Here is a 12,239-nt window from a genome sequence, read left to right on the forward strand (position 1 = left end):
CACCAGCAGGACCAGCAAGATCATTTCATTGGCCACGTTTGGCAGATGGGTGTTGGATTCCTTTTGAACATATTCTTATGACAGTTTCAGTTCCTACCACAGTGTCAGGAAGACAGTACAATTTGCCACTCAATGTACAGAGTACAGTAGCTAATGTGTGGGAGAACTTCTGTTCGAAGCACAATCAACTGGTTTTTAGCAGTTAAGGTGCAGTAAACATTAATGATAGGTTGTGTTAATCTGTCTATATGTTACTGCTTAGTGATTAAACAGTTGTGGGAGAAGATAAGAAGAGGCAGAACAATTTACGATGTTTTTACAGAATTGTGTTGTGGAACAATGGCCACATCACCAAATACATCTGTCAACTTCCATTGTACACAAATGTCTTGCAATAACATGCTGAAATTTTGAGATATATATCACTATGGTCTACTTATGCAGTGTGTGAAATTTGGCTTGGATACCACTTGTCCCTTTTGTGCTACCACACTTCGAAAATCCATGTTTTTCAGGTAATTTTTCAAACTTTTGTATTTTTGTGTGCATGTAACTTAATGTTTGTGACTGATATGGGCATGATGAATTCTGTGTGTGTTTAGTCCACATTAAGCTTACCACAAAAAAATTTATACCCTTTTTGAGTGAATTATATTTGGCATAGAGGGCACCTACAATATGTACCTTTTAACGTATTACATTTTTTAAATTACATTTTGGAATTTTTTTATTTTCCCTCAGAAATATGTTGTTGGTGTTTTGATTCATAGAGTGTGTTCTCTAAGTGGATGTTACTGGGTTATAAAAATTTCACTGGACTGTGTGGAATAGTTCGAAAGTTATTTAAGACCTGAAGTTGGGTATGAAGATAGATTGCCAGATGCGGGTTGCAATTTCCGGGTCACGCTACCTTCTTTCACAAGTCATAATTCTGGAACTAATTGGCAGGGGAAACTAATACTTTGTACACGAGTGTTCCACACATGGTAGAATTAGTGTACTGAATTTCAGTCAAATCTGAGACTATGAGCTGGAGTCCCTGGTTGAACTGACATGGAATGACCCTATAGCACAGACGTAATAAGCACTGGCCATCAGAAATAATAGAGCTGCCACATTGCAGATCAATAACAATATTGACATTACCATCAACACAGCAAACACAACTACGAGCTCTTACAAAATACCCCCATGAGATCTTTACCTGCTGGAGATCCATTGTCCAGACACAATTTCTTCTCTGGTGGAGGGTCTGACGTACCTACAAAAGAGAAATGGCACAATGGAAAAAACTGTTACATTACAGCAATCCAGTTACTATACCAACACATTTATATGTTACCTGCAGGCTTAAGGTTTCATTCTAGCACCTCAGTATGCCAATCTCAATATCCTTTAGGACTCTTAACAAGCAACGACACAAAATAACTTTACACCGCAGATCAAGTGGATTACATACAGTGAGACCCTCTACGGAAAAATATTCCAGGTACCAAATCATAAAAAAGTAGAAAATTTTTTTCAGTTACTACACTAATATTGATGAAAATTGCAACATGAAATAGCATAGGGTAATTGAAATGAACTTCATCAATAGATTAGGATCAAAACAATATACAAATTATTAAGGTTTCCGGAATTGCTCATGCTCTCTGAACAGAAGTCCAATAAACCATCACGTGTTGCAATGGCAGCCTCTAATTGTTCTAACATGGAACTGGAGGGGTGAACTACATTTATGGAGACTCTCTCTCTGTGCACATTATTTCCAAATCCCCAAAGCACTTACAAAAATTACTTGAGGATTGTGGCAAACAAGCTGCCAGTGAATGAGATGTTAGGACAAGTGGGGCAGAAATCAGAGCTAAACCTCATTTTTCCAACAAGGCTCACAACTTCCTCACCATATGCAATAAGGCATTGTCCTGCTGAAATACAGTGTATGGAGTAAGCTGACCATGGAGTTACCAATCTATACGTTGTATAGATTGGCACCCAAAACAACCTAAAATGTCACTTGTCCTCCAGGATTCTCCAGAATGCGGGCTGCCACAGTGGGGTGACTGGCATGGAATAAAAGGGTTAAAATGGTATTAGTCCAGTAAACATTTTGCAACTCAAAAAAAAAACTGGCGATGGGATTCAAAGGCCCACTGATGTCCGAAGCATGTGCAGTGTCTTGTTAGCTTCACAGCATATGACATTTAATGTCATCACTATTTATAAATTGCAATTTCTAAACTGCATTTGTATATATTTATGATGATTAGTTAGTGTTTTTAAAAATTAATGTTTATCTTGGCACCCAAAATGCACAGGCTTGTGGAATGGATAAAATACGCACAAAGGTGTGTGTGTGTGTGTGTGTGTGTGTGTGGGGGGGGGGGGGGGGGGGTTGCTGATTTCAGTTTTGCCTAAGTTCATGGAATTTTTATTAAGGAATGATTTTTTCCTTTATTAACAAATTTTTATATTTCTGTGTACAATTCCTAGTCATGTTCGCCAAAGATGTGTCACTGGTGTGAGTCCATGTTCTAGGGCTTCTTTTAGAGTTATTGTATCTTCTGCCATTTCTCCTCCTCTTTGAGATGAACAAGAGTACATTACAAATTCTGGTTGCTACTGTGATTGCTCTTATTGTAAGAAGAAACAATTGGGACGGTCAACTTTAGACTTGAGCTCTGAATATATTTAAATGCATGGAAAACGTAATGCTTAGTTATTACAAATAGAACAGGAAAAATGGAATTTGTTGTTATTTCTAGTTCATTATTATGACCCACTGGCAATCTAATTTACATTTATTAATGATATCTTAATACGTCTGCTTGTGTCTGTATGTGTGGATGGATATGTGTGTGTGTGTGTGTGTGTGTGTGTGTGTGTGTGTGCGCGCGCGCGCGAGTGCATACCTGTCCTTTTTTCCCCCTAAGGTACGTCTTTCCACTCCCGGGATTGGAATGACTCCTTACCCTCTCCCTTAAAACCCACTTCCTTTCGTCTTTCCCTCTCCTTCCCTCTTTCCTGATGAGGCAACAGTTTGTTGCGAAAGCTTGAATTTTGGGTGTATGTTTGTGTTTGTTTGTGTGTCTATCGACCTGCCAGCGCTTTCGTTCAGTAAGTCACCTCATCTTTGTTTTTATCTACATTTATTAATGTTTGTTTTGGTAACGTCGAGACGATAATCTACATAAAACCACTGCTACAGCGACAGAGGTGTTGCCTGGTTGTCCTTGAATGCCTGCAGAATGAAACGAAAGGGAACTGCTTAATTATACTTGGAAATTAAATTATGACATTACTGCTGACTGACCCAATTACGTTACATCATTGTAGAGAGAGAGAGAGAGAGAGAGAGAGAGAGAGAGAGAGAGAGAGAGAGAGAGATCAGGCGGGAGTTGCACATGCAGTATATTACACTCTTCTGAAACACTTCAACAGAGCCACAAAATGCAGAAGTTTTGATGTCAGTGAATTTGCACCATCTCTCACACAACCAACCCAAAAAACTTTTTCCGCAACCAGAAACAACTCAACTGGCATCTTGTGCACAGCATTATTTGCATGCAAGAAAAAACATGCACAGCTGTTGATGAAACCAGTAGGGGCACTACTTGTTTTCAGTAAATAGCACAGTTCATAATAAACAGCTGGGTTGTTAACGTTTTGTAGGAATTAATATGTAATATAAAACTTGATATGATTAGATTTTTAAAAAAATGGATGAGGCAACTGCTTTATAACACATTACAAGACCTCCAACTGCACCCTGCTCTCCCCCCACTTGTAGGGATGAGGTGCAATGCAAAACAAACTCACAAAATTTGTATTGCCATCATGTAAAATATACTGCAAGCCCCCAGAAAAGTGAGAGTCACTCTACAACCAGCAAACAAAACACATGGAATTAAAGTGTGGTGAACAGATAGGATTACACCCCAACCATCACACTCTGGAGATTATTCTGTAAAGCGAATCACTTTTACACTGAACTTTAAAATAATTACGGTGCCCTATCACACTGACTGATACTTTTCCTTTGTTTGCTTTGTCGAACTGGCAAGGAATAAGAAATTTCCTGTAAAATGAACATACATAATTAAATTGCTTATTGCAAAAAAGCACTGATAACAAACTCTGATAGTACTCATAATGTGCACTCGGTGTGTGTGCATACTGTGTGAATAATTCATATTCATTATAAATGAATGGTTTTAACTTTCCAAGTATATTTTTAATTGAATACTTTAGTAACTGGTTTCAATTTCTCTTTGTTGTGGCAGTGAATCCGCAGCAAAATAAGAGATAGAGAGGAAGGAAATGGTTCTACCAGCAACACCTGAACGCCCATACTCTTGTTATCTTTACAGGTAGTTACTGGTGTCTGCAGGTCTGATGGCTTTAGCCATACTTTCTTTGTCTTTCATTTACTTTGGCTGTAGCTCTATTCCTGTAGCAATGAGAATAAAGATGGTAGTTGGAGCTACACTTATGTTCTTTTCTTTTTCCAGCTATCAGTTCTCAATGGACCTCAATTATGTTCATACCATTAATTTTCTTATATTTGTACTGTTCTCAGTTTTTCATTGGTATTTACACATGCAGCTGTTGTTTCCAGTACACAGTTGTTTCCGTTTTGTGTTGAAGCACTTGTCTTCCCAAATAGTTTCACTGAACTGTATGCAAAACATGCAGTAAAGTCAGGTTATCATGCTGCCTTGAAAACCTTCCCGGCTTCAGCATACAATGTGTGTTCTTTTAGCACAATTTATTGTATTTTTCCTCCCTCTTCAATGAAATGAGTGAATATTCAACTCCAAACTTTATGCATACCTTTGCAGTCAAGAAATAACAGCGGGAAGAATAATACTGTCTCTGGTTTAAGGCCTGCCTTGTGTGTTTCTGATGTTGCAAAGCTTTTATTTACAGCCCAATTTTGTATAGTGAAATCTGCCATTTTAAATATCGTAGGTGGATACAGGATGCACAGCCTTAATTTTGCTCGAATGAAGCCTTGATAGAGATATACAGATTACACTGTAAAGCCAAATACCAACAAACATTTGTTATCCTGGTCAAGTTATTAACGTTTTTTCATTATGGCTTTCTTTGACACCTCTTACAAAGGAACATTCCTAAGCGTATAGACAGGGCAAAATAATGCATGCACCCAATTTCACTTTTAAGGGGTAAAACACATCCCGAACGATAATTTGGCATATCAGGTTTAGAGGGAATAGCTACTAAGCCATGAAATATAAAAAATATGTTTCATATCACAGCTAAAATGTAACTGATGTTCTTGAAAACTGTATAATCAACTTCTGAAAAAATTAAAAAATTGCAATTTTTTTGATCGATAACTGTTAATAAATTTTGCAAAATGGAAACTATTGTTACATCATAAATTAAAAAGTTTTCAAGCCACATACATCCATATGTAATAAAGATGATTTCTGGAAAATAATTTGTACAAAATATGCTCTCAGAGTAGAAGCAATGTAACTGATTAAATTACCTGAACATTCATTATTACACTAATTATTTGTTTTAGATATTTTTGCTGTGTCATGCAAACTGTTTTCAGTTTTTTTGTTTTGTTTTTAGTTTACTGTTTCACACGTGTGTATTCTGTTAGATGAAAATAACAAGTAACTCATCATTATGATATAAAATTGTTCAAATAATGAACCTGTAAGGAAATCCTTAAAACGTAACATTCTTTTACACCATGCACATGAAACGAACAACATTTTTCACATAACACACACAATGTACAACACAATAAAATACAAAATTCGGATCTTTCCTTTGTGGAGGACTGCAGCCATACAATTTTTTTTAATGACATTTCCATCATTTTACTTAATTAATTGTTTGTTTATTTATTTCGCTCAATCATATTTCGGCTTTGTAGCCATTCTCAAGTGCATGTTAAAATATTAAAACAACTCTAACCTGTCTATTGATATGTCTTTGTTGGAGAAACGTATTTCTGGTCTCAAAGATCAGCTTCATATTTCAGGAGATGTACTCGTATCCCATAATACAACAACTATCTTTAAGATCAGAAATTTGTTTTTCCGATGATGACGTATCACAGACAGATCGGAGATATTTTAATTCTTTAACATGCACTTGCGAATAGCTACAAAGCCGAAATATGAGTGTGCTAAATAAACGAAAGTCAAATTGTGGCAATGTCATAAAAAAAGTACAAAAGTTGCTGCAAACTGTGGCTGGTGATCCTCTAAATCAATTTGCACCTGCCATACTTCGATACACTGGAAAACCTCAGCGAAGAGAACTGTCTATGTACTAGTGATTGCAGCTGATTATATTAGCTTGATTATATTGTTTCTCAACTGGTGAATGACATCATAACCATGCAGCAAAACTAGATCTGAAAGTACTTTACACCGTTCTTCCAACATCGAAAGCCGTATACGTTCAACGACTGTACCTGCCTCATTGAGCAATTGGGGTCACCAGATGAAGTTCCTTGACTTCATGTACAATACTCTAAACAGTTCTTTCACACGACCACCCCACGCATCTAACAATAATACACATTTTTCTCCCACACTGGGAAAGAAAATTTTTATCAAATATCTTTTGACATAGACAGACATTAGCTTACCAGATTTCAATACCACTGCAAGAACATTTGGGGCTTCAAGAAGAGATTATCTAATTCTTTGTCCAAACTTTCCATTCATTTCTTTTAAAAAGAATGAAATGGGGGTAGCAAATTTGCCAGCTGCGAAGACTGTAGGTTGAATCATGTAACAGTGACCAACTGGTGACAATGACTGCAGCATGGATCCAACTTTCTTTGCGTTCTTTTGGAACACATTATGTAAAGAGTGCTACTCCAGGTCAAATCTGCTCTAATCAGAGTACTACAAATCTTAAAATGACCTCATAGAGATCATTTTTATCATTTATGTAGTGTCTAGTTATAAACCACATTGTTTTCTGAGACACAATCCCATGCACCTTTTTAAAATTCAGTAGCCATTTGGGGCTTGTCTTGAAGTTACCCTTATGTGACTATTTCCCCACTCATTTGCAGGGCCCACTTACATAGGTTAGCATCACAGATAACAAGTCTATGATCCATAGCTTCTAGTATTTTTTGTGAAGCCGAGCAATGTATTTCACATCCTGTGAAAGTGTACAAAATGCCTTCTCTGAAAACTACCAAGAACAGATATATAGAAACGCTACTCATGTTGGGAATACATTGGATCTAATGGCAAGAAATACATGTGACGTCTTTGAAGATTTCCACATCGAAACTGGTATCAGTGACCATGACGTGGTTGTGGCAACATTGATTACCAAAGCACAAAGGACAACTAAAACAAACAGAAAGATATATATGTTCAGTATACTACATAAAATACCAGTAGTTTCGTATCTCAATGAGGAACCTGAAACTTCCAGCACAGGACAGGAGCATGTACAGGAACTAGGGATCAAATTTAAATGAAAAGTTGACCATGCACTGGACAGATATGTACCCAGCAGAACAGTTCATAATGGGAGGGAACCTCCATGGTGTACGGTCACTGTAAGGATACTTCTAAAGAAACAGAGATACTGCATAATAGGTGTACAAAAAGGTTAAGAATATAGATAGAGAGATGCTGAATGAAACACATTTGGCTGTCAAGAGAGATGAGTCACCTTCACAGAACCCACAGAAATTCTGGTTGTATGTAAAGGCTGTTAGTGCCACCAAAGTTAGTATCTATCTTGGGCAAGTGTTGTGAAAGGTGCCAGTAAGTGAAATACTAGGCTTATAGTAGCAGGGAGAGATGTAACAGTGGAAATTCCGCTCTCAAATTCCTTCAAAGTTCTCAAGGAAAACGTAGAAACTGCAGATGACTACACAACCATGCAACAGAAGGCAGTTAGTGAAAACAGGAGAAGAAGATCAAGCTAGGGAAGGCACTTATTTATGCAGACAGTCATGGATGAGCGGTAGCGGCGGAGATTCACAGCAGGAACTCTGAAATAGAAGTTTCATCAATGGTCAAGCCAGGCGCCCATATAGCTGAAGTTACAAAGGACTTGAAACGTGAGTGTGCACAACTATCATCAAACGATTTTGTGATTATTATTGGTGGTGCAAATGACGTTTATAGAAACGAAGGGGAAAAAGTGAAAAACTCATTGAAAGATTCATTGCCATCACTCACTCACACTAATGTAATTGTCATAAATATACCACATCGCCACGACTTTATGGAAAATTCTTGCGTAAATTTGGCAGTGAAAAAAACAAACTCTAATACATTAAATGTCAGTGAGCACTTCAAAATTGTTCAAGTTGTAGATATTTCTAATCTTCAAAGGGGAATGCACACCAGACATGGACTTCATTTAAATCGGCCAGGAAAAAGATTACTGAGTGATGAAATTTGTAAAATTGTACTATCTAAGCATAAGGATATTAGTAATATGTTGCCATTAGAATATTATTCATGCTCAGTCAGTCAGGAAAGTAATACTTTTTTTTATCAGAAATATGCAACTGCACTGAGAATGCCTTACAAAGTAACTGTAAAACAAGGCCCCTAGCACATAATACTCAGGAATACAAGCAGAAATTAGGGAACTTTTCTATTGAGAAGGATATTTTAAGTGTTTTTCATATCAATGTACAGTGTCTGAGAAACAAAATACATGAGCTAGAGAATTTTCTGGAAGATTTTCCATGTGATATTCTATGTGTTAATGAGCACTGGCTCTCTGAGGTTGAAGGAACTCTCTATGTTCCATCTGGGTTTGAATTAAAAACGGGTTATTACAGACAGAGACTTGGTCATGGAGGTGTCTCAATTTTTCTAAGAAGTAATAATCATCTAGACCATCAGTTATTGAATCTAGGAACTTTCTGCTTAGAACAGTCATTTAAAGTAACAGGTGTCCTTTTCTCAGGAATTAAGCTGATTCTGATCTCACTCTACTAAACTCCAGACACAGACATAAATATATTTATAACCCACAGGGAACAACTGACACAGCATCTACAGAAATACAAGAATTTCAATACAATTTATCTAGGGGACATTAACATTGATGTCTTAACCCAGTCAAATGCTAAGACCCAATTATGTAATATTTTAAGATCATACAACATCGATCTGATTAATGACCAACCAACAAGAAAGAAGTCTTGCCTACACAATATTCTCACCAACATGGATAGAAATCCATTTTCATACGGAGTTGAAGATCCACTCATCTCTGACCACAGTGGGATCTGGATTAAATTTCCAATGACAAGAACCGAGCATTATAATAGGGAACAGAAAATGTTCAGAACGCTATGGAAAGGAACATAGAAAAACTGAGATTCATTTTAAGGGAGATGGACTGGGAGAATAAAGTTTTAAACTGTAAGAATGTAAATGAGGCCTTTACAAACTTTTTGTCAACAGTTAGCTTTAATATTAATAAATACTGTCCAAAAGAACTTGCAGCCCTTAGGAAGGTTACAATCATCCTTCATAAAAAAGCCAAACAGGGAAACCAGGCAGATAAAGATAGGTATACCAGGGCAAAACAAGTCTATAGACGGGAAATAAAAGCAGCCAAGAAAAGAGCCAATGAAAATTTTATCAATAATTCTAAAAATAAGTGTAAAGCTGCCTGGGCAGTTATAAATAAAGATTAGGAAGAAAAGTAAGAAAGGAATCAGTGCCTATTGCATCCAACAACTTAATGAGTTCTTTGAAAATAGTGTTAAAAATATTACTCCCACTGACAATCTCGAGTTAACATATAAACATAGAGTGAGCAACTATACCGCAGATAGAACTAGAGGATTAAATTTTAGTTAGAAGCAAGTCACCCCTTGGGAAGCGTCTAAAATAATTGCAAAATTGAGTAACTCCAAAACCGAGGATTATTACGGTTTCTCTAACGTGATATTGAAACAAATTTCAGACACAATATTGTTAACATTAACTTATTTCATAAATTGCATCCTTGAGAAGGGAATCTTTCCAGATTGTTTAAAAATGTCTATCACACTTCCAATCCACAAGAAAGGGGACACAGACTGTCCAAATAACTACAGACCAGTTACAATTGTCCCTATTTTATCAAAAGTCATTGAATATTGCATGAAAACACAACTATTGAAGTACTTTGAAACAAACAATTTATTTAACAATGTTCAGTTTGGATTTAGGACAGGTAAATCAACCATTAAAGCCGTAGACAATATCATCAACAAGATTGTTACCTATTTCGAGCTACATTTAATTACTTGTATTACACTCTTAGACCTCGGTAAGGCTTTCAACACTATTTCCCATGAGATCTTATTTTCTAAGTTAAAACTATACGGAATAAAGGGCTCACAGTTATCGCTAATAGAATCGTACCTTGATAACAGACAACAAATGGTTATAATTGAGAACCAACTATCAGAAATACTCAAAATTGAAACCGGAGTTATTCAAGGATCAGCCATTGGCCCATTTCTCTTTCTAGTGTATATCAATGACCTCCCTCTTAACTTGCCAGACAAATCAATTCTGTATGCTGACGACATCACCTTACTAACATCAGACGGAAATCTGGAAACTTTACAGGACAAAAATACAGACATTGTAGAAAACTCCACCACATGGTTGCAAAGCAATAAATTGGTCTTAAATGGCAATAAAACAGAGACAATATATTTTCATTTGAGTAAGCTGAAACCAGAAGGGTTGGTAAACACATCTGTCAAACTGTTAGGAATTTATTTAGACCCGAATTTGAACTGGGGTGAACATACGCAACAACTATGCAAGAAACTGTCCAGAGTAATTTTTTTATTGTGCAAACTTAGGACTTGTGTCAGTAAGAGCCAAACGTTAGAGGCATACTATGCCTTTTTCCACTCGCGTCAGTAGTTGAAAACTACACGTGCACCCTGTGTAACACTAAATGAACTACCACACTACCACCATACTGGCGACCAGACAATCGGTAAACGATCTCCTGGTCATAATCAAACCACGATGACTCACAGAAAACGGAATGCTGAGTGTCCTTCTGAGGGCAACTTGATTAGACAGCTCGGACCGATCGTACGAGTCTGCCAACTTAATATTGAAGGCATAAGTAAAGCCAAATGCCAATACATGCATAAAATTTTAACATTGTACAACATTGACATAGTTGCAATCCAGGAGATCCATACAGAAAACGATGAGCAGCTAAGATCAAGAGGTAAAATAATGGGCTATGACCTGATAGGTGCTACACATCACAGGCATTATGGTACAGCAACGTATGTTAGAAAGGACATAGAGGATGCAGTCCTTATTTCTACATCTACCACATGTGATATCCACGAAATTACTGTAAAAGTAGGTGAACTAACAGTAAACAACATCTACAAACCTCCAGGCCACTCGTGGCCTCCAGAAGTTCTACAACCCTTGCCTCACCCCACAATATATGTGGGTGACTTCAACAGCCACCACGAACTGTGGAAATACCGCACATCTGGCCAGAATGGTGAAGACTTGGTGAAATGGGCTGAAGATTGCAATACACAGCTAATCTTTGACGACAAAGACCAAAGTACATTTAAGTCAGCTGCATGGGGAACTGAAACCCATCCTGATCTGTGCTTTGTTATGGCTGACACTAATAACAAACCTATACCAGCCTCCAGCAGAATACTTGGGGACTTCCCTCACTCCCAACATTGTCTGGTGCTCATAGAAACAGGCCTTACTATCCCCCTAATTTCCTCGTATCCTCGGCCCAGATGGAACTTTGGGAAAGCGGACTGGGCTACTTTCTCAGAAAAACTTGATAAACGCCTTGGATGGATACCTCCAACTTATAAAAATTACAAAAGATTTGTGGGAGCAGTCATCAGCTCAGCTAAGAACAGCATTCCCTGGGGATTTAGAAAAGAATACGTGCCGGGGTGGAACGAAGAGAGTGAGCGCCTCTATAAACAGTTCCTAGAGCATGGGGATATGGAGATTGCAGATGACTTATTGCACAGTCTGGACACTGCCAGGCGCACTAAATGGATAGAGACTGCTGAGGTAATGGACTTCACAAAATCAAGTAGAAAGCCATGGTCGCTACTTCGGAAGCTTGGTGGCAGTAGCAGGAACCAACAACCAACCAGCTCTATTTCTCCAAACACACTTGCGGTGCACATCAGTAAAACCTCTAGAGCTCCAGGGGATCGAGCTCATACCATAAAA

General features: G+C 37.5%; 1 protein-coding gene across 1 annotated transcript in view; it reads right to left on the bottom strand.

The window, feature by feature from the left end:
- Positions 1 to 12,239, bottom strand: part of LOC124802784 (DNA mismatch repair protein Msh6) — a 307,253-nt gene that overhangs the window by 239,822 nt on the left and 55,192 nt on the right. Inside the window, exon 3 of the mRNA XM_047263784.1 lies at positions 1,205 to 1,261. Within this exon, the coding sequence (XP_047119740.1) occupies positions 1,205 to 1,261 (57 nt within the window). The remainder of the gene's footprint in view (positions 1 to 1,204; positions 1,262 to 12,239) is intronic.

Source organism: Schistocerca piceifrons, chromosome 6 (genome assembly GCF_021461385.2).
Source record: "Schistocerca piceifrons isolate TAMUIC-IGC-003096 chromosome 6, iqSchPice1.1, whole genome shotgun sequence".
Lineage (NCBI taxonomy): Eukaryota > Metazoa > Arthropoda > Insecta > Orthoptera > Acrididae > Schistocerca > Schistocerca piceifrons.